General features: G+C 40.8%; 2 protein-coding genes across 2 annotated transcripts; both read right to left on the minus strand.

Moving 5' to 3' along the window:
- Window positions 1–1,324: 1,324 nt before the first annotated feature.
- On the minus strand, window positions 1,325–8,354 carry LOC145765390 (uncharacterized). Its single transcript, XM_082577211.1, has 2 exons — window positions 7,620–8,354; window positions 1,325–1,821 (listed from the first exon to the last, which is right to left on the minus strand). The coding sequence occupies exons 1-2, from the start codon at window positions 8,352–8,354 to the stop codon at window positions 1,807–1,809; spliced, it is 750 nt and encodes a 249-aa protein (XP_082433337.1). The 3' UTR covers window positions 1,325–1,806.
- Window positions 8,355–17,141: 8,787 nt separating this feature from the next.
- On the minus strand, window positions 17,142–22,008 carry LOC145769303 (ubiquitin-conjugating enzyme E2 R2-like). Its single transcript, XM_082580895.1, has 6 exons — window positions 21,779–22,008; window positions 20,408–20,589; window positions 19,433–19,519; window positions 18,833–18,930; window positions 18,525–18,659; window positions 17,142–18,311 (listed from the first exon to the last, which is right to left on the minus strand). The coding sequence occupies exons 2-6, from the start codon at window positions 20,582–20,584 to the stop codon at window positions 18,086–18,088; spliced, it is 723 nt and encodes a 240-aa protein (XP_082437021.1). The 5' UTR covers window positions 20,585–20,589; window positions 21,779–22,008; the 3' UTR covers window positions 17,142–18,085.
- Window positions 22,009–23,777: the final 1,769 nt, after the last annotated feature.

Below are 23,777 nucleotides of genomic sequence, written 5' to 3' on the forward strand. Positions count from 1 at the left end.
ACGACCTGGCAATTCTCCACTCCACAAAGTCGTGGGAAAATGTAGAAGACACCTTGAGCCAGGACATGAAAACTCTCTCAGCCTATCTCCAGAACTGGCGACTGAAACTCAGCGAAACCAAAACTGTGGCAGCAGCTTTTCACCCCCATAATCGGTAAGCTGATCGTGAGCTACACGTCCAGAACAACGGAAAATCTCTGTCCTTCTGCCCCGAACCAAGATATCTTGGGGTGACACTGGACAGATTGCTCACATACCGCCACCATTTGGTGTCACTGCGCAAGAAACTCACATTCCGCGCTGCGCTACTCAAGCGCCTGGCAGGTTCTAGCTGGGAGGCAAGGGCTGACACTTTGCGTACAGCAGCCTTAGCCCTTGTCTACTCTTCAGCAGAGTACTGTGCACCTGTTTGGTGCCGCAGTGCTCACTGCCATAACATCGACATTGCCATAAATAGCGCCCTGCGCACAGTGACCGTATGCCTGCGTCCATTGGACAATCATTGGACCATTGGACAATCTCTCCATTCTCGCTGGCATCCAACCCGCTGAGCTTCGTCGCGAAGAAGCCACTCTGTCCCTCGGTCGACGTGCACTGGAGCTTAATCACCTTCTCTACAACAAGATCTCTGCTCTCCCAAACGAGCACCCCCCGTCGACTGAAATCAAGACACCCATTCGTGCCAGCCGCTCAACTTCTTATCAACGAAGCTGATGTACAAGACATCTCTGCGGCTGCTTCGGCGGACCATAAATGGAGTTCTGAATGGAAGTCAACCGCCACCAGACTCTATTCGTTTATCCCCGACGCCGACACACGCTCCATCGGTCTAACACTACCAAGACAGGCATGGGTGCGCCTCAACCGTCTCCGTACGGGCGTCGGGCTTTTCCGCTTAACCATGCACCAATGGGGGATGGCCTCTTCCTGTGAATGTGGTGCCGAGAAACAGACCGCAGACCACATCATCAATGACTGCTTCATCTTCAAGCCACCTAACGGAGTGGAAGGTCTGCGTGTCATGGATGATGAAACCAAAGACCAGTGATGTACGCGCATACAAAAAATATTGACGCCGTCAGCGTAAACGCAAACGTTCGAAAAACCATACGCCGTATGCGTCAACGTAACTTGTAAAAAATGTTGGCGGCGTCAGCATTAGCGCATACACTAGCGTAAACTAACTTTGTTGTGTGCGACGCGAACACAACAGGTGCGGTAGTTAATTGCGCCGGTGACGTCACGATTTTCCTAATCCACCCGGCAGGACTGAGCAACTGTTAAAGCACGCCAACTTGAAGAAATCACTCGGTTTCCAATGACTGCTTCGCAGCAATGAAGTTTATACGGTTTTTCTGTCAAGAAATAACACAACATAAGACACTAGTCACAATTCAGCAAGCATAACAGTCGAACTGATAAACGTACCAAATTTGTTGACAAACAGTTCTCAATCCACTGTACGGTACACAAGTTCCACAGGTTGGCCAATGACGCACTGAATAAATAAATTCGCGATGTTACCTTACACAATTATTACGTAGGCTACCGTACCGTACAACCATAACGCTAGGTCAATAATCATTAAAAAACAAAGAAACGTGGCAATTCACTTGGCCTAGTTAAGATCGGTTCACGAGAACTAATTTCCATTAGGCTGACAAATTATTGGTCAATAATTCAGTAGTGAACATGAATCCACAATTCACGACACAAATCAATTGATCATACAATTCAGAATAACAAACATACCGGTAGTATGACCGGATCAGTAATGCCAAATGATGCACTTGTACGCGAAGGATTCTATAGTGATTGACTCTGCAATATTTAAGTTTGAAGTATTAGCCTAACAACAATTTACGCACATCAGAGATACGTTACGTTTGTTTACGGTAGACAGTCAACATTCAGTTATACAAAACATTATTACATCACAAGTACGCTCACCAGTAAGTTGAACTTTGAGAGATAGCAAGCTGCAAATATGGAATTCAGCCTACACGCAAATAAGTATTACCATAGCAGTTATCAAACTTAAGTTCTGTAGAAATACATAACAGAGAAGCAGCTAACAAAGCATAAACATCAATCAATCAACTTTCAGTCACAAACTACAGTAACTAACAAGTTCGGCTAGCTGGCAAACTAGCAGCAAAAACGAAAACGTCTCGAAAGTTCTATAGACAATCTCGTGGTGAGTGTTGCCATTTGCAAATCAGCGATAACAATGAAGGGGAAACGACGCTAGGTGGCGAATACACAAATCAACGGGAGTAATGCAGTAAAACGAAAGGCAGGCCTTTCAAGGACCTGTTGAAAATCTAACACTCCCGGGCCAAAGAAGGGCCAAACTGGGTCATTCTTTTCATGAATAAAAGTTTTTCAACAGTCTATTGTCATGTAACAGTTCAGTCTTTAGTCTCTTCCTCATCGCTCTGATCTTCCAGCAAAATCTCAACGGTGTCTATTGGTGTCTCATCTTCATCTGGATCATCTTCTTCCCTTTGGACAATTACACAAAGCTTGGATATTGGTCTCTTCAGAGATCCGGTTGCAGTCTTCACTTCTACGGAACGAACAACTCCGTGACGATCAGGAAATGTTTCAATTACTCTGCCTAGTGGCCATCGTTGTCTGGGAGCAGAGTCATCAATCAAAAGGACGATGTCTCCTCTTCGGATATTCTCCTTTCTGTGAAGCCATTTTGCTCTTGACATCACAGATCGTGGGTATTCCTTAACCCACTGCTTCCAAAAGGTGTCTGCCAGAAACTGCACATGGCGGTATCGATCACGTGGTCGGTAGCCATCTCTGTCGCAGCTTAACATTGGCGGTAAATTCGCTGAAGAATTCAACTTCAACAAGTGGTTAGGTGTAAGAGGTAAGTCGCCATCAACTTCCAGCTTCACATCGGTGAGTGGTCTTGAATTGACGATGTCTTCCACTTCAAGAAGTAACGTGTGCAATGTGTCATCATCGATTGGTTGTTTTGGTAAGATGTTCATAAGAATTTGACGTACTGTGCGAATCATTCTCTCCCAGGCTCCACCCATATGGCTGGCTGTTGGGGGGTTGAATGACCATTCTACAGCTTGTTGTCGAAGGCTCTGGTGGATCTGGTTCTGATTCCACTCATCGATGGCTTGCTTCAAGATTCTTTCACAACCCACAAAGTTGGTTCCATTGTCAGAGAAGATTTTCTTGATGGGGCCTCTGCGAGCTATGAAGCGCCGCAAGGCATTTATGAATGCGCCAGTTGTCAGGTCTGGTGCCACCTCCAAGTGAATGGCTCTAGTTGTGAGACATGTGAAAAGGCAGCCGTATCTCTTAATGTCACTTCGTCTGTTTCGGACATTTAGCGGCCCAAAAAAGTCAACGCCAGTCTGTGAGAATGGTGGCTGTGACATTTGTAACCTTGCTTCTGGCAGTTCTGCCATGAGCTGTTGTCTAGGTTTTGCGGTCCTTCGTCGGCAAGGCAGGCATCTTGCAAGTACCCTTTTAACCGCAACTTTGGCATTAACTATCCAGTATTTTCGGTTAATATTGTTCAGTGTATGGCTTTCACCCATGTGCTTCGATTCGTTAGTATGACAATGTTCAATTATCAAGTCCGTTAAGTGGCGCTCTGGAGCTATGATAGCAGGATGTCGCGTTTCGAACGGTAAGTCGGCTCTGTCGATTCGTCCGCCAACACGTAGAACATCTTTCATTAGGACAGGGCTGAGTTTTTCGAGTGGGATCCTCTTGGATTTGGGCATGTTTGGGTGTTCTCCTTTGGATAGAGATTTGATCCAGGCAGGAAAACTCTGACGCTGCTCGTATTTGATTAACTCAATTTCTGCCTCATCAAGTTCTGGCACACTGATTGGTCCTTTCAGTGTAATCTGGGTTTCTTTCTTCATGCGCATCAGTAAGTACGATTTGAATCTCAGGAACCAAGCTACTGATAGTTTCAGTCGGCGCAGAGATGAGAAGTAGGAGACTAACTTGTTGGTTCCTTGGCTTTCAGTCGTAGAAGCAGTAAAGGTTTCGATTTCTCTCTTTGGTTTGTAAGCAGCAAAGATATCTTCAGATTGTGGTTGCTGAGCGGTTTGATTGGGCCATTCTTCTGGGGGTTTCCTCAGAAAATCTGGGCCATTGAGCCACATCCCAGAATGCATCAAGGCTTTGGCCGTCATGCCCCTTGATGCTTGGTCAGCAGGGTTCTGCTTCGTGTCGACATGGTGCCAATCATACACTTTGGTATGGTTCAAGATTTTTTGCAATCGGTTTCGTGAAAAGGTAGGGAACCTTTTGCTGTCAGCCAGCAGGCTCTGCAGCACAATCATAGAGTCTGTCCAGTATAGACATGGACAATCAGGTAACTCTAACTCTTGCTTCACAACACGGGAGAGATTAACAGCATCCAATGCCGCTTCCAGTTCAAGGCGTGGAATCGTGTGTCTGCCCGGACCTGGAAGAAGTGACTTCCCCATCACAAGACTACAGATTACACTCGAGTCAGGTAGTATGGATCGCAGGTAGCAAACTGCACCCCGGGCAACAGAAGAGGCGTCAGAAAAGAAGTGCAGCTGCACTTGAGGAGGCGGGCCGCTGACTTTCAGCTTGTAGCAACGAGGAATCCTGATGTCTCTCAGGTGGAGCAAACTGTTCCTCCAGGCAATCCATCTCTTCAGATTAGATTCGTCGACCGCCTCATCCCATCCCAGCTTCTTCTGGCAAACATCGCTGTAAATGAGCCTTGCCTCAAGTATGACAGGTGAGACAAATCCAAGTGGGTCATAGAGGGAGTTGGTTATGGACAGCATCTTCCTCTTTGTAGGTGGATCTTCTGGTAAGTCAACTGTGAACTGGAACTCATCGCTTGTAACGTCCCAGTTTATACCCAAGACGCGCTCTCTTGGGCTTTCTGAGGGCAACAAGTTAAGCATTGCCTTTGATTTTTCTTCATCGGGGAGCATCTTCATTAGCTTCTCACTGGTGGATAACCATTTTGTTAGTCTGAAGCCACCCATACCGAGAAGCTTTCGTAAATCATGGACCAATTTGATTCCTGCTTCTTCGCTTTCAACGGTCACCAAGCAGTCATCAACGTAGAAATTTTTCATCACCACTTCAGCAATATGCGGGTCGAAGTACTTCCCGTGCTCTCTAGCAGTTTCGCGCAAGCAAAATGTTGCACAACTGGGGGACGACTTTGCACCGAAAATGTGCACTTTCATCCGATAAGCCGAAGGATCTTTGGATAGGTCTCCGTTTGGCCACCAAAAGAATCTCATGGCATCGCGGTCACGCGGTGAGATCCTGACTTGGTAAAACATTGCCTCCACGTCTGAAATTATGGCTATACGTCCTTTGCGGAATCTCAGCAGGACGCCAACAAGAGAGTTCATGAGATCTGGGCCTTTCATCAGAAAGTCGTTTAGTGACTTTCCGCATGACGTTGCAGCGCAGTCGTAGACTATACGCAGTTTGTCTGGTTTCTTTGGGTTAAGTACAGGATGGTGAGGTATGTACCACTTGCGGCAGTCATTGTTGACTTCGTCTTGAGGAATGATCTCAGCATAGCCCTTGTCCAAGGTGATTTGCATTTGTGTTGCATACCTTTCATGAAGAGCGCTGTCACGTTGTAGGCGTTTCTTCAGGCTATCTAGTCGTCGTAGAGCCATGTCACGGCTGTCTGGAAGCTCGACGGTGTCATTACGCCATAGCAATGGTAAGCGATAATGGCCGTCTACATGTTCGAGATGACGAGACATCATGTCATAAGCTATGGGATCTTCCCTCGAGAAATTAAACCCAAATTCTAGCAGTTCCTTGTGGGTTCGTAGCAGATTCATTAGACCTTCCTTATCATAAAGGTCGGTGTCAGCTGTTGGAGAAAACGTTTCTCCTTCATCAGTAATTATTAAATCGGACAAGTCTTCTACATCGGTGGGCCACTTCATGCCACGGACAAGAAAATTTGAAATGTCGGATTCAGTATCGAAATTGCCTAAGCCTTTCTCCTTCGGACGAGTACCTCTAAGCAACCAGCCTAAGGGTGTCCTGACTGCATCAGGTCCTTGCTTCGGGTTAGGTGCAAAGCGGCTTTCAATGCATCGGTGGGCGACAGCATGATCATTTCCGATCAACAGTGTAACTGTACCATGGTCCAGTTGCTTCAAGTCAATGCCTTGGAGGTGCTTGTGCGTTTGCAGATACTCCGGAGAAGGCGCTGGAGTTGGCTTGGTAGGTATCTTGTCAACGACGATCACATCTGTCAGTTCTTGCACTTCGCCGCCAACTACTGGTAGAACTTTCAACGCTACAGTTGAAGAACTGAAGGAATATGGTCCACTCGAAGACAGTGTTTGCACCTGGAAGTCACCAGATGGCTCAGGTTTCAGTTCAAGCATCTCTACAAGTTTTTGTTCACAAAAGGTGCGGTTTGAACCAGAATCTAGGAGAGCATAAGTATGTATTACCTTTCCTTCTCCTGTCACACGTACGGGAACGATGTCCAAGTAAGTTGCCGAGTTGCTTGTTCTGGAATGGAAGGTTTCTACAACTTCATTTGTGTTCCTTGCTGATGGTCTTCTTCCGGAATCATCTGGCTGGCTATCATTTCTATTAGCAATGGGGTTAGGGTGTCGTCTCTGGACGTGTTCTCCAGTTGTGACCAGATACCGATGTAACAGAGAATGATGTGATGAGCTTCCGCATTCAGTGCATTTACCTCGGCTTCTGCAGTCGGCACGTATGTGATCTGGTCCAAGACAGTTTAAGCACAGTTTGTTCTTCCTTACAAATTGCTCCCGTTCAGTGACGGATTTGGCTTTGAACTCTTTGCAGTGTTGCAAATAATGTGTATTATCGCACAGGATACATTGTATGAGTCGCTTGTTGCCAACTTGGAGCTGTCCGGATCGTTCAGTAGGTTTTGTCACTACGTTAAACAGTGAAGCCGTTTGTTTCCCTTTGGTGTCAGGCTTGTTAAGTTTGTCGACATTTGATGAAAAGAGTTTCACGCCATAGATTGAATTGGCAATCCTAGATTCGTTCGTCATGAAGTCAGCAAAATGTTGGAATCCAGCCACTTTTCCAGTGTCATCATTGATTTTCAGAGCTTCAATTACCCACTTTTCTTTCAGAGACGCTGGCAGCTTATTTGCAAGGCAGGTGATAAACTGCACGGTATCCAAGTTCGAAGCTTCGGTGTTTGAGCTCAATGATGAACAACATCTTTTCAACAGGACGGACAACTTCTCCAATTGTTCGGGTTCGTGGTGAGAAATTCTGGTAACAGCTCTCAAGCGTTCCTCGCAAGCATGCGCAACAACGTGTGGTTGGCCATACCTCCGTTTCAATTCTTCCCACGCTTCATCATAGCAGTTGTGACCTTCGCTGCTATCGGCAAGGTGCCTTATTTGTTCACAGACTGCATCACAGCAGTGCTGCATGAGGTAAGACATCTTCCTGTCGGGTGTCAACCAATCAGAAATATGGGACTTAAAACGGTGCCAGAAAGCCCAGAAATCGAGTGGGTCACCAAAGAATTTCTTAACATCTGGTTTAGGTAGAAGTCGTTCTGAAAGATCAGGTTGTCGGCTAGTATAATAACAAGGGTAATTTACCTTTTGGTCTGGCATTCCTGCAGATGTTGCAGTTGGTTCTTGTTTGTGCCGCTCATCACCGTGACGCAGAGGTTCCAGGTGTGTGTCTTTGTGAGTGAAGGTTTGCTGTGGCAATCGTACGGGTGTCATTGATCCAATATTGATAACCGAAGAAGAATCATCTTGCCAGAGTGCGGCTTCAGTTTCAGCAGCTTTAATTTGACGCAGGTCTTCAGCTTCGGCTCTCTCACGTTCAAAGCGAGCTTTCTCTTGTTCCATGCGAACTAGTTCTTCTTCCTCTCGTCGCCTGGCATCATTCTGTTCTTTTGTCAAACGAGCTAGTTCCAATTTGGCATGTGCTTCACGTTGACGCAAACTATACATTGTACTCGATGACCGAATGCTTCCGGATTTGGAGCGATGGGAATGAGTACGCAAGGACGAGTGATGTGAGCGTAGTGGAGGAGTTTTAGTGTCTGTCCTCTCGCATTCCGAGAACCACTGTTTGACTCTATCAGCAAATTCTTCTTTACCTTGAATGTAATCTCGTTTAGTTGAAAGGCCTCCTGGAATTTGTTCATTCTCAGGGACATCGACACAAAGCGCCATTAAAGAGGCATAATTTTTGTCAATTTCTAACAGGATAGTCTGCACTTCTGTGAGGTTTTCACGTTTGCTCATCAGTTGTTCACCACGCTTGTAGCTGTCTCTCAAAGTATCAGCTGCTTGTTGAATAGCTTCGGCTTTGGAATCCATAGCTGTGTATGCAAATCCGCTTCGTAACAGCATAAGCTAACTTCAGCAAATGAGAGATGTCACGTAACACTGATGGGAACTAGGTAAGTAAACGCAAATTTGATCGTCAGGTTGGTGAAGATCAGCAGTTCGGTTCGATTGACGAAATCAGCTTCAGTTCAAAGATGGTCAAGCTTTGATGCCAAATTTGAAAAACGATGTTGTGTGCGACGCGAACACAACAGGTGCGGTAGTTAATTGCGCCGGTGACGTCACGATTTTCCTAATCCACCCGGCAGGACTGAGCAACTGTTAAAGCACGCCAACTTGAAGAAATCACTCGGTTTCCAATGACTGCTTCGCAGCAATGAAGTTTATACGGTTTTTCTGTCAAGAAATAACACAACATAAGACACTAGTCACAATTCAGCAAGCATAACAGTCGAACTGATAAACGTACCAAATTTGTTGACAAACAGTTCTCAATCCACTGTACGGTACACAAGTTCCACAGGTTGGCCAATGACGCACTGAATAAATAAATTCGCGATGTTACCTTACACAATTATTACGTAGGCTACCGTACCGTACAACCATAACGCTAGGTCAATAATCATTAAAAAACAAAGAAACGTGGCAATTCACTTGGCCTAGTTAAGATCGGTTCACGAGAACTAATTTCCATTAGGCTGACAAATTATTGGTCAATAATTCAGTAGTGAACATGAATCCACAATTCACGACACAAATCAATTGATCATACAATTCAGAATAACAAACATACCGGTAGTATGACCGGATCAGTAATGCCAAATGATGCACTTGTACGCGAAGGATTCTATAGTGATTGACTCTGCAATATTTAAGTTTGAAGTATTAGCCTAACAACAATTTACGCACATCAGAGATACGTTACGTTTGTTTACGGTAGACAGTCAACATTCAGTTATACAAAACATTATTACATCACAAGTACGCTCACCAGTAAGTTGAACTTTGAGAGATAGCAAGCTGCAAATATGGAATTCAGCCTACACGCAAATAAGTATTACCATAGCAGTTATCAAACTTAAGTTCTGTAGAAATACATAACAGAGAAGCAGCTAACAAAGCATAAACATCAATCAATCAACTTTCAGTCACAAACTACAGTAACTAACAAGTTCGGCTAGCTGGCAAACTAGCAGCAAAAACGAAAACGTCTCGAAAGTTCTATAGACAATCTCGTGGTGAGTGTTGCCATTTGCAAATCAGCGATAACAATGAAGGGGAAACGACGCTAGGTGGCGAATACACAAATCAACGGGAGTAATGCAGTAAAACGAAAGGCAGGCCTTTCAAGGACCTGTTGAAAATCTAACAAACTTTGTTTGCTAGGTGCCAAACATTCACACGGTATAAACCACTCGAAACAAACAAGTTTTATTTTGAAGTTTCATGAAGATACACAAGCATCTGAACGTGTTCATCTGACATTTTGCTGTGTTTTGGTTCCAATAGGCTACGCCTTTGCCCATTGAAAACATTCTTTCAACTGCAGCGCTGTAAGGTATTGGCGTGTTGTAGCGAAACAAATACATTAAAAAGTATGCGTTGACGCTATGCGCTAAAAAAACGCAAAAACTTTACGGCGTAGCCTCAAGCGCAAACTATCCAAAAAAATGTGGCCGCAAGCGTTAGCGTAAACAAAAAGTCTACGCCGCATGTATGTGGCGTAGAATTTGCGGCGTATACGTACATCTCTGCCAAAGATTGGCTGCTCTCTAGTAGCCTTCCAGTGTAGTCCGGGAACATCGTGAATCTGGGGTGGTAAAAGGATAGACCCTCGGCCCCAGACGCTCACACGACGAAGACGACGATTTTAGTGTAATAAAGCGCCACCCGAATTCAAACTTAAACTAATTGAACTTCAAAGTTGAGAAAGTTTGAAAACTTTCCACAGAAAACACACTCTGCTTTTATTTTACAAAAATTACATTCATGTAATGAATTTAATAAATTAGTTAGTTTGCCCAGAAAATTATTGTGCATGTGGGGCAACCCATATTGTTGCGAGCAGTTATTTTCATCCATGAAAAACATAAAAAACTGCAGAATAAAACAGACTGACCGACAAACACTTAGCAAACATCCTAAGAATCAAGACAACGCCCTTTAATGCAAATGTTGATAATATCTTAGCTGGAAAGCAATGTCAAAAATATTGTAGAAATAAATTTTTGTTTCTTTCTATGTGTGTGTTATTTGTTTTTATTTTCAAAGATGAGATTAATGGTTTTTAATTGTTAATTTATGTACCCATTCTTCTTGAAATTTAATAGATTCTGTGACTCATTGAAGTATTTTAAGTGACAATGCTGCCCACTATAATAAAAGGTTGGACATCCCTGATGTAGGCTAATTACCTACTGTGATATAGAATTTTCTGTCGTGAATATTATTTTGAGGCAGAAATGAAAGATTATAGTTAAGCTAATAGATGAAATTGTTATATCGTATTGCAAAATGTGCAGTAGCAGGAAGGAACGTAATGATAATGAAATGTCTAAAATAAGCAATGTTAAAGTTTATTGAAATACTGTTGTGAGTGTTAGCTTAGCCAAATAATTTACGCTTAAAGGTTTACACTTGAGGAAAAAACTATTGATTTGTTTTCTTAGTGATTGCTTCTGTATTAGGCCTAGATAGACCCGGGTAGATCGTCCATTTGAGGAAGTGTCTTAGTAGCCTACCAGAGGCAGAGAGGGATTACCAGATCGCCTTTTCCGGTCAGCTTTTCTCACTTTTGATAGTTCAGAAAAACTAATTAGCCTAATCTTATAACTGAAAATAGCTTTTGTAACCACTGATTGTAGCCTAATGCTACACTTGTCACATTCCAAAATATAATTTTGCAATAGCTTCCTATTTTCCATCCAGTGGCGTAGCCAGAAAAAAAATTTGGGGGGGGCCAAATATTTGATGAATTGAAAAGAGTAACAAAGTGTTTGATTTAAGCCATCGCCAGTTGATGTGCAGTGGCGTATCCTGGTGGGCTGAGCAAGGAAAAAAATAAAAGTGGTGGGGGGTTAGAGCGTGCCGAAGGCACGCGTTTTCTAGGGGGGTCCGGGGGCATGCTCCCCCGGAAAATTTTTGAAAATTTACACTCAAATAATGGATTGTAGCGCTTTCTGGAAACACTTAAGGTAATATTTGTATGAAGTTTATTAGCAGATAAACAGCTATTAACTTATTAAAGGTAGCTCTTACACACGAACGGCAAAAACTGCGGCTAAAATTAGAGAACACCAAAAACTCAGCTACACAAAAACTCAATAACTAGCCTACAGTACATAAAAACCCAACAGAGTAAACCATTCTAAACTTGCTTCCACAAATTAGTTCAAAGAAACGTAAATCGCGTAAATTTTGCGCGATTTACAATTTGCAAAATTTATTGGTGTCTATCTGTGTGTCTAAAACAAGTCCTGGGGGGTGTTAATAACCAGATGTCTTGGAAAACGTCATAAATTTCGACAAATTTTATTACATTTTCAACAAAGAGCTCAACTTCGGAATCCAAAGTTGGAAAATTTGGGGGGGGCCATGGCCCCTTTCGCCCCCCCCTGGCTACGCCTATGTTTCCATCGCATTAAAAAAATATTTTGCGCTTGGTGTCAATAAAACCCCCGGACCGCATAACAAGACGCATCATAGTTTTGATTGTGAAAAACGTCATGTGAGAACTAAGAAAGTTTTTTATTCATATGCAAACAAATGGCCTATAGGCCCTAGGCAATACGCATAGCCTACTTAAATAAGCTTTCAACCATAGACGTACGCCAGGTTACTGAGATTGACAGAGTGAAGTTTCTTGGTGCTAAAGTGTTGTCTGCAAATTATCCATCCACTAGAGATCGTTGAATCAAAAACTGTTTTCTCAAGCCCATATGTAATGTAAATCAAGTATAGGCTACGGGCATAGGCGTAGCCAGGGGGGGGCGAAAGGGGCCATGGCCCCCCCCAAATTTTCCAACTTTGGATTCCGAAGTTGAGCTCTTTGTTGAAAATGTAATAAAATTTGTCGAAATTTATGACGTTTTCCAAGACATCTGGTTATTAACACCCCCCAGGACTTGTTTTAGACACACAGATAGACACCAATAAATTTTGCAAATTGTAAATCGCGCAAAATTTACGCGATTTACGTTTCTTTGAACTAATTTGTGGAAGCAAGTTTAGAATGGTTTACTCTGTTGGGTTTTTATGTACTGTAGGCTAGTTATTGAGTTTTTGTGTAGCTGAGTTTTTGGTGTTCTCTAATTTTAGCCGCAGTTTTTGCCGTTCGTGTGTAAGAGCTACCTTTAATAAGTTAATAGCTGTTTATCTGCTAATAAACTTCATACAAATATTACCTTAAGTGTTTCCAGAAAGCGCTACAATCCATTATTTGAGTGTAAATTTTCAAAAATTTTCCGGGGGAGCATGCCCCCGGACCCCCCTAGAAAACGCGTGCCTTCGGCACGCTCTAACCCCCCACCACTTTTATTTTTTTCCTTGCTCAGCCCACCAGGATACGCCACTGCACATCAACTGGCGATGGCTTAAATCAAACACTTTGTTACTCTTTTCAATTCATCAAATATTTGGCCCCCCCCAAATTTTTTTTCTGGCTACGCCACTGGCTACGGGTAGTTCAATTAACAAGTAGGCTAACTATGAGCAAGCAATAAATTTCCACTCCTGGTGATACTGTAATGGCACAATGCAGATCATCATGCCAAAGTTTATTAAATTACTATCAATACCAAGTAGCCTACCATTTTACGATAAACAGAAGCTCTTCTTTTGCGAGATTTTTGCTCTCCAGGTCCAAGTCAACTGGATTTGTGCAAATTTAGGACCTGGAGATCAACTAAACTCAAGGGAAAAGATACAATTTTATCCTGTTTAAACATTTGCCAAGGAAACACGAAGTGAAATTTCGAAAAAATATGGAAAAAAAGAGAAGACAAAAAGTAGGTTTTCAAATGAAAATTCCATCATATAACATATTGTCTATGCTGGACTGAGATGTGATAAATTGTCAATAAAATACAACTTTAAATTGTGCAAATTAGGTATTTTTGTCATTAAATTGTTTGTGAAATTACAAGTTGACTGGTGCTGGGCTACACTAACCGTATTTTTAGAAGTGTTGCCAGACCTCTTTTTTCGTTCTAAAGTTCGTATCATCAAACTACTTTGCTACTGTAGCTTTAATGTTTTATACATATTGTAACAATTATAATCTTTCTCCTTAATTTACTATTAAATATAACTTTTTTGCATTTTTATCTCTTTTGCAACCTTTTTGCAGGGATATCTAGAGAAGGGGACACGAAGGCTTGCAGCGATTGCCTTATTCTCATGACACTACCAGGCAAGCCCGGATTTAGGGGGGGGGACAGAGGGTGCAGGTGCCCCGGCCCCCCGACTTTTGAAGGGCCCCCTACGTGGAAAAAATGTAATTTTGTGTTATTTTTTTTGTTCTTTCAGTCTTAGAAGTTTCTGCAAAATGCTGTGCAGTGCTGGGTTAATGCTTGTTAAAAAAGCTGGATTAATACTACTGTAGACGTAGAGGTGGTTTTTCCCGCCGAAGGAGCAAAATGTTTTTTTTGCACGGGGACCGTCCGATTTAAAAGTGCCCCGGACCCCCATCAGCTAAATCCGGCCTTGCTACCAGGGCGGTAGTTTGTAGCGCGTTAAACTTACGGTTTCTTTCCAACTGCAGAAAGTTTTGTATTGCAGCAGCTGGTACAGTCAGCTTCAAAAGACAGATAGCAAATGTTGCGTAGGGCGGGGAAACCCAAATTAACTTTGCGAGTTTTTTGTGTCAGCGTGATGTCAGTGTGTACAACATGCGTTTTAGCAAAAAAAAATCCAAATTTTGTTGCCCTTGTCTCGCTAAGGCCGCTTTTGTTTGATACCCGTTTGCGAGGTCTCGCGCGCATCAAGTTGTGACGCTGTTCGCTGTGACGTCACAAGGTACATATAGTTGTGGCCAAAATTTTAAGACCAGACTTGATTTATGACCATTTTTGCATTACTTCAAAATAATGCATCAGATGTTGTTTCAGTTGCATCATCTTTATGCATCATCTTATATCTGATGCAGTATTTTGAAGTAATGCAAAAATCGTCATAAATCAAGTCTGGTTTTAAACTTTTGGCTACAAAAATATGTACCTTGTGACGTCACAGCGAACAGCATCACACCTTGATGCGCAACGAGACCTCGCAAACGGGTATCAAACAAAAGCGGCCTTAGCGAGACGAGGGCAACAAAATTTGAATTTTTTTACTGCTAAAACGCCTGGTGTACACAATGACATCACGCTGAAACAAAAAACTCGCAAAAAGTTAATTTGGGTTTCCCCGCCCTTTAAAGAATAACTTACTTGTTTGGAAACACAGTTGAAACCTGGTTTAAAACTACGCTTAAAAAAGAAAAATTTACTGCAGGCGAAAATAAATTTTGCATAGTTTGGTCAATATAAACCCGACGAATACGATAAGCCTCACGACTACATACAGGTAAGCATAACGGCAACGGATGCGGTAGCCACTTTAACACAGACTTGGAATACATAATAATTCTAGTTGTGTAACTTGATGAAATAGAGAAAAATGTCTGTTTTTTGTTTGTCGTATCCCGGCTTACACTCGGTGGTTGAAGATTTAGATTAAGTGGACGGGAAGGCAAGGAAGCCAATCTTCGTGTCCACCTTCAGGCATGCCTTCAAGTGTCCTGCCACAGACACAGCCGCATGCTCTTGAGTGGTGTCGAACCGGCACTCTTTCGATTGCCGTTCTAGTGTTCTCACCACTCGGCTATGCAGCCGGCTAAGAATGTCTTTAATTCTAATCTACTTTCTGGTAGGCTATTGCTCAAAATGTTAGCAGTAAGCTGGGTTTTTTTGTAACAAAGCCTTTGCAGTAGGCTAGGTGTAACTTAAAGCAAGTAGGCTATATGGGTAGTTGAATTAACAAGTAATCATAAGCATGCAGTGCCGGATTAAGGGTCTGCTGGCCTGTAGGCACATTTTATCAGTGGCCGAAAATCAGGGTTGCCAACTAAAAAATTAGAATTATTATTGTCACAAAGATCGTTTTTGCAACTATAACACAGGGTACCGTGCAAAAAATTGGTCATATGCCTAACTAAATAACAACTTTACGCGTTTTTGCGATTGAAAACGCGTTAACTAGTTTTTGGAGGTCAATAGATCGCTTTCAATACACAAAAGTGCCAGTGTCGCCATTAGAGACAAGTACATTCTAAGTGCTACTTCAGTGTTCGGAAATGCATTATGAACACCAGTAGTGTGCAGCATTCATCTTCTGGGCACTTCCTGTTGCTGTTGTTTCATCGCGTCTTTGCTCTTTCATCAGCACATAAACTGACGAAATTCTGATGGGAAGTCGGAAGACAAGTCCTTTGAATACACACCAACCAGACCTGCAACAGCAACATCGATGTCTTTAACAGACATGGAGTCCTACTGTCAAAAACCCAAACCTCTACAGCACCATGGAATATGCATCGATAAGCTACGTTTCTGTAGTGCACTCTTCAATTGGTCGATGGTAACATAAAACGTGTTGATTTTATACATTATTATTTTGAAAACATGACTAACTTTCTACTGATTTTAAAGTGGCCTAAGTTTTTGACTGGCCTGTAGGCACGTGCCTACTTTGCCTAATGGTTAATCCAGCACTGTAAGCATGCATTGAATACCCAGGCCTGATACTCATAGCGCAATGCAGGTTATCATAACAAAATTTATAGTATTTTATCGATGTATATTTTCAGCCTTTTGGTTTTTTTTTTTTTTTTGTTGGTGCCAAATTTGTGTGTTTACTTAATAGTACTCCACATGTTGGCGCTAGCAATGGAAAATAAAATTGAATTCCATTGTGAGACTCAATTCGCCTATTACGTCACATTTCGCTAGGTCCCAGCAGAATTCCTATCTTTTACGTACATTGTAGTTCGGCTACAACAGCATCGCCTATGCAACGTCAATTCGTATGTATAACGGCACCCTTCATTGGTAACCACTAACCAGTCGTCTTTTGTTCGTTTATAACGTCACTTTAAGCCATCACCTTCACCACGAACGGTCAGTCTTTTAATCCAGTTAGCGCTGCTGCTTGCAAAATGTCTTCCCATTATTTTGCTACGTCGTTCGCAGCAGGGACTTTAATTAACTTTTTTCCCGCGTGAAAAACCATCACGTGTAAAAAGCAGTGTCAAAACCTAAACAGCTGAAGATTAATGCCTTTTTTGCTAATAAACAATGAACTTCTCTACTACTGTATGTAACGAGCTGTATTGCGCAAATTTCCTGTACCTTTCGCTGTAGGTTTTATTTTTTAAAAAACAATTTCTTTGTTTACTGTATTTTCTGCGTGACTTTTGTCAGTTTGGTGGTACACAGTAAACCTGACTGGATTATACACCTCTTTCTTTAATCAAAAGACAGTTTTGGAATAGTTTGCGGTAGTTCGTCTATAACGTCAATTCGGCTATAACGTCAGTTTTTGCAATCCCCTAGAGGTGCCGTTATAGGCGAATTCTACTGTATTTTTTTCTTGTCGAAGCCTTCTGTTCGTGACTTACATTCTCTCAGGGATAACTTTCAGTAGGCTGGATGTTCACGTTAACCAAGGACAGTCGTATAGTACAAGCGGGTCCTGCAGGCTAGCTTCAGTTATCTCTTTTACCTAAAATAAGCCCACCCACTTTAAAAGCTCATCAAATTGGAAGCAGGCAAGCCGGTTGAGCACATCATTGTTTAACCGCAAATGATGAACTTCGTGCAAACAGCTTATTTCAAAAAGGTCAGAAACTAGACTTTATATTTGGCTAAATATTGCATAATAAAACGTATGTTGCCATAACTCAACTGACAAAAGGTGAAGAGGGTACCGCATCAATTTGTTTACAACATGTATAGATACAACCACATAAAGGATGACCAAGAATAGTTGTGTCTATCTGTTGCACGCTGCCCACCCCATCGTGAAGCTAGGTCCCACATATGTAAGCCTCCTGTGGAGATGAATTTACAACGTGCACTTCAAAAGGGTCAGTATAAAACGAGCATCTATTCACAGTTGGTTTAAATATGAGCAGGGCACACTAAGGAATATTAATAGAAATGAGCAACTATTGGAGCTCAATTTAATGCTCTTTGTATTGGTGACTAGGATACTTATAAAGTTTAGAATTCGGGAGAATATATTCAATAAAGTGCTAAAGTTTTTTCCATGCCACGCTAATTTAACTGGGTGATACTTCAGTCCCAGCGCTAAAACATTTTCTAACTTCTTAAAAGATTAACAGTGGAAGTTGTGGAAGAGGTAGGCCATAAAACATGAAATAGATTTTGCAGAGTAAAAACATGAAAACTTGCTGTTCTGTTCCATAACCATGCCCTGACCATTAACAAACTGCTCGTGACAATTAAGGAAAGTACCAAGACATACAACTGCAACAAATCACCTCCATCCAGCCAGTAGCAGCGAGAGATGTTGCTTAAAAAATCTGCCACAGATACAAAATCCGACTTCGTAATATGTCAACATAACAATGAGACCTAATAAACACATGTCATGCTCAATGCTCTACTTGCTAGAGGCACCCATAACACTGAAAATGTTGAATTTGGCGTAAAGAAAGTTCGGCTTTAACTTTGCAAGTAACAAAAAGCTATAAAACAACGTCAGGCTTCATGGTGGCCGCCACCGTGATCGCCATCATCCTCCATCTCCTCATCTTCAATGTAGTCGCTGCTTTCGTCGTCGGAAGATACACCGAGTTCAGCTATCTCGTTACAAGAGTTTGATTCCTTGCCTGGTGGTTTGGTCTTTATACAATACTCCGAAACAGTAAGAGGGACAACGATGCCATCCTTTTCTGCATCTTTTTTCGATTCGTCTACTTGTTTTCTGAAACAAAAAGGAAGCGAGAAAATAAGTTCGTTTGTTCGGGACAACGCAAAAAAGTTACAGCAGCGATTCAAAAAAAAACGCTAGCAATAAACATTTAAGCGCTAATTAGACGACACACTGGTCTCATACTAATATTTATAGCCCTACGGTACTACTGTATTACACAGTATGATAATGAACTGATTCATGAATGCTAGGCTCTACATTTACCTGATGATTTCTTCATATTCCTTGTCAGCGCCTTTCGATTCCTTCCATCGACGATACATGACGGACGCATCAACGTTGGCAGGTGAGAACGTGTTTGGCTCATTGAGCAGTGAGATGACACTTAACAGTATGGTGCTAAAATACAATATTTCTTGACCACAAAAGTAACACAGAGCAGCAAAGCACAAAATTATTTTTGTTGAATGATAGCAATAATGGAATTTTAAAAGCACAAACTGTGTTCCTCAGTAGCACAAAGATCACAACCGTAATTGCAATAACATTTATAAAACATCCTTCTTTCTTACCGGACACTTTGTGTTGGATTCCATCTTTCCGAGGGCAATTCTCCACTTTGAGGATCATTGACAGGAGAATGGAGAATAGAAATGCACACCTCGCCATTCTGAAATGTAAGTTGGTTTGATTGGAGTAATTTCTCAATAGAATGGTAACAATGGTATAGTTTTCATATACTCTAAATAATTAAAACATATAACTTTGAAACTATAAAAATAGTGTGGTCGTCCACACGTAGTCGTAGGAGAATAAAACGTTTTAGGGGTGCAAACAAAGTTTTCCTAAATCTTGTGTTTGCAAATATATTTTTGAAAACACAACAATTCACAACTTGCCAAAATTGGCGACAGATATTTTGTAGCAGGGATGCGGCTTTTCCCTCCACCCCTAACTCTTGTGGCTATGCGCCCACATTATCACTTTGCACTTATAAGGATATGGCTGCATGGAAATTGTGGGCAATTCCCAGTGTACTGCAAGCAGCCAATCAGCCATCATCTTTGCAAGTTCCAAACTTTAACTTTTATTAAAAAAATGCAACAAATCAGTATGGAATATCTCTTGGTTGACTTTACATAACTTTAATAAGAGTATCTTAACATATTTACCTCATAAATGTTGGAATGAAACATCTTGGTGAGAAAACGAAATGTTGGCGGAGAATACGGATAATCATGAGAAAATTTTATAACAGCCTGCAAAAAAAAAAAATTATTGTGAAATTTCCGGTAATATAATACTGTACGGTACCTTCTATTTGAAAAAGAACTTTCTTGTGATCCCAATGTTAAAGTTTTTAGTGAGTAGTAACTTGGTGTTTTGGTGTAGATCTTAAAGTTATAATTTTCTATTTCAACAAAAGTGCAGAAGTTAGAAGATGCATTTATTGTGGCTATTAGGCTTTGGCTATCTTTAGCCACTGGCTAAAGCTTTATAAGAAAAAACTAATAGTTACCAAACCGGCTTCTTATTCACTGAATGTTAAGTACCTGGCGATTCAATGCCTTATGTTAAGTCATGGCCACCTGGAGATGCGGCCTGATTTGTCACATTTTGATTACAGCTACTGCTAGTGCTTGGCTGACATTTTTTGAGATGTTTTTACTTCTTGCGGTTTCCTAATGACATAAAACTTTTTTGTTGCCTTGGGGAAGCAGTAGTAAATGAGAAAAAGTAAGTTGAAAAACGCAAAATCAGACTGTTATTGAAAATTAACAGTCTGACTAAAATCTTTGAAATCAAATTTTCTTTGATTTTCAACATGTGAGGATGTTAAAACCTATTGTGTCATCTGGGGAAAAGAATAAAGAAAGCGTAAAAATCTAATTTTTAGAAAAATTTATTTAAACGTTTGCCCAAAGTTAGAAAAATCGGGAAATTTTTGCAAAATGTGACAAATCAGGCCATATCTTTAGGTGGCCATGGTTAAGTATAATACCTACCAACCTGGCTGTTCTTATTCACTGACTGTTAACTTGTTAAGTGCAAATGCTATACACTAGTAGTATTTAAAGCTTAAGTTTTTCTGTCTAAAAAATATTGTATCTTGAAATAGAAAATAGAAAAAAGAGATAGCAACTTACTTTAAAATAGCCACCTGCATACAGGGTGTCAGGTGGTCCATAAAGTCCAACTTTCCATTGAAATATATCACTGTCGTTTACTAATCCGATAGTGAATCCTTCAACCGGTTGCTGTTGAAGATTCTTTAGTTCACTCTGAAGAATTTTGCTACTACTGCTCATCATACCAGAAGCCATATTACCTAACAAGAAATTTTAATTTCAAGATGGTATCAGATATAAAAATAGCGACCTGGCACATGCGTAGAATTATTTAGTTACCTGTACTGTGGTCCAATAAATACCAAGTCTGCCAAAAGTTTATTTAGCAGTTTTTGTTAAACAGGATGGAATTTTCAATATATACACTTCAAATTCACATTGGTAAATATAAACATGGATAAATTTACAGGACTTTAATAGTAGCCTAATTAGTTTTGAAAATCTAGTTATTTAAGAATCTTTATAGTTAAATTAACAGTGTAAGAATAGAACATTCGTGGCAACTATTGGATTGACAGTAACTTCTGAACTGTCACTCTGCTGTTGGAGTCGAGAATCTACTGCAATCGAAAAGGACATTTAACTTTAACTTGAGGTTTTAAAAAAGATTGTGTGCAGCCAACAATTCCCCACAGGTTAAGTAAATTTCAGAACCAATAAAATGTGTACTATGCTCATAAAATTGTTCTGAATATATACCGTACGGTACCGGCATAATAAAACATTTGATTATAGCTGACGGTTTGTTAAATCTAGCAATCAAAATGCTACTTTTCAATCCCGTAACTTGAAACTAACTTCCATTAAAAATTTGCAATTATGCACGAAAACCACACAAGTACAGTAACACTGTAGCTTCTCTGTAGGTACGGTAATGTTAAACTTTTTGATAAAATAGTTTTGATGACAAACATGTACATGCGGCATTTTTGTCCACAAATTCAAGGCTGAATAGCCTATTAATGTTCAATTATTCATCTCTAAAGTCAAATGACTGGATACCGCTTGACAATAAACGCAAAAGAGGGAAACAGAAAACAAGATGGCGAGACGAACTCTATTAATTCGACAAACACTGGACACAAACGTGCAAAGACAGACAAAATTATAAAGATATGGGGAAGGCCTTTATCCTGCAGTGGAACAACAATGGCTGACAGTGATGATGATGAACGTCAAATACAATTACTTCACTGTCCCATCAAAAAGCAAATAAAAAAAAACTAGTAAAACCCAGTTAAACTATAGGCCTATGCTTTTATTTGTTTTCGAATCATTGTCTGATTAATTGGAAAAGGTTCAAAAAAATTTGAAAAACATCTATTGAATCCATTATATGAATGTGTTATGTTTTAAACTAGTATCTTACAACGTACACTGATAGCCTACCTTGCTTTAATCTTCTTCAGCTGTTGAATTCGTGGGACCGCTCAAAAGTTGTCTGCACAGCTAACTTTCGTTACAGTCAAAAATGAGCAAACACCAAAAAACACAAAATAAAGTTTGTAGTTGGACGCCACAGATAAATCGATGCCGTTTCTCCACAGTCAAGAGTCAAGACACACGTTTTTTGGCTCAGTATTCACTATTCAGGAATGGTTTGGTCTCAGGTGGTGGTGACATTTATCAAAACAATAAAAATTAAAATTAGTGTTGCCAAGTGCCTACAAAATGCTTTCAATCATTTCAATATCACAAAATCAATATTTGGTTGGTTTGGTTTACAACTTTAGACAGATAATTGATAGCAACTTGATGGGATTGAATTGCATAATTAAAAAACAATACATAAAATAAATACATAAATTCAAACATAACTACATGAATTCAAACGTTTTTGGCAAACTCTCTGCCCTCGTCACGAAAATAACTAATTCATCTAAACAAAAACAACAAATATTCGTGAAATGTTAACAATAAATGGCTGAAATCTGCACTGAGCTACATATAAACACAACTGAAGACCAAACACAAAAGGTGTTAACGATCTGTTATAAACTATGCAGGAGTGTGGTCACAAAACAAAATATCGAGAGTAAGCTTCATTCTCGGACTAACAAAGCCTTGATAGGTTATTCCTGGTAGTTTCGCATACTTGTTGACAGTGGCGCCGCCAGACCTTCAACATTGGGGGGTTAAAATATTGACAGTGCAAGACAGTAGCATAGTCAAAAATTTTGAAAGGGGGGGTGTTGACAGCCGGCGGGCGAAGCCCGATGGCGTGTTCGCCGAAGGCGACACTTAGCGGCGGGGGGTCTGGGGGCCTCCCCCAGAAATTTTTGAAAAATCACTTTCAGTTTGGTGCATTCTGAGAGCATTTTCAACAAAATTGTGGGTATGAATATTTCTGTAAAATGGTGCTGTCCGGTGGCATAAGAAAAAGGATAAGATCATGTTTTCTTCGCCATTTTTCGACAATAAAGCTAAGTCTCTATATTTTCTTGTTGCTAATTCCAGACTGAGATATTTGAATGTTTGGTACTGGCAAAACTCGCTCTTTTAATGCAGTTTCGTTTAAAATTAGGCAAACTTTGTTTTAGAGACATAGGTTGATTGCTTTTTTTGCGAGATTATTACAGTTTTATTATTTATCAATTTTCTCCTTGGTTGATTCAAAAAACGATCTTATTCTGGTAAGTCACTAACTTTTATGCTCTGAAGTCAACCCAAAGTTTAGAAAATGTAACGTCATAGGGGTCATACATCTTAATGAGTGTCAAACAAAAAGCTTTGAGACAATGAAGTTACTTTAGGCTATTTCTGATACATTCAAGTTTTGTAGGCTATAACGAATAGCTGTTTAGATGTTAATCTAGATCGAACAAGCGATCTCAGCAGTTGCAGATGGCTATCATCCTTGCACAGTTTGACAAGAAACTACATCATAGGCTACAACTTTTCTTGTAAACAATGTATTAACATTCGTAAGTTCAATTTGAAAGGTTGAAACCCCCGAACCCCCCTCCCTTGGCTACGCCACTGGTGCAAGACAAAAAATTTCCCGCGGCTTACAGTCACGATAATGAGAACCTTATATTTTACTGATCTCCGAAGCTGACGTAAACCTTAAAAGTCATGTCGACATATTCTTGATGCCTCCCTTATCGAAAATTGTTCTTTGTAATATACCGCTTTGAAGGAGGATTACGACTATGAACAAAAGAATAAATTTTAAACTTCATTTTGAATTGAAAAGACATGACGCAATGTCTTCCAGCCTTAGTTATATATTTTTTCATTACGTAGCGTCTTGTAGGAATAAATTATAAATCAGTATGATCACTCAAAATGAAAGCAATGGGACTACGAATCCTCACTAAACCAATCAGTCAATGGTCTTGTTGCACTGAAGATGACAACCTTATACCGTATTTCACTGATCCCCGGA

Source organism: Aplidium turbinatum, chromosome 1 (assembly GCF_918807975.1).
Source record: "Aplidium turbinatum chromosome 1, kaAplTurb1.1, whole genome shotgun sequence".
Lineage (NCBI taxonomy): Eukaryota > Metazoa > Chordata > Ascidiacea > Aplousobranchia > Polyclinidae > Aplidium > Aplidium turbinatum.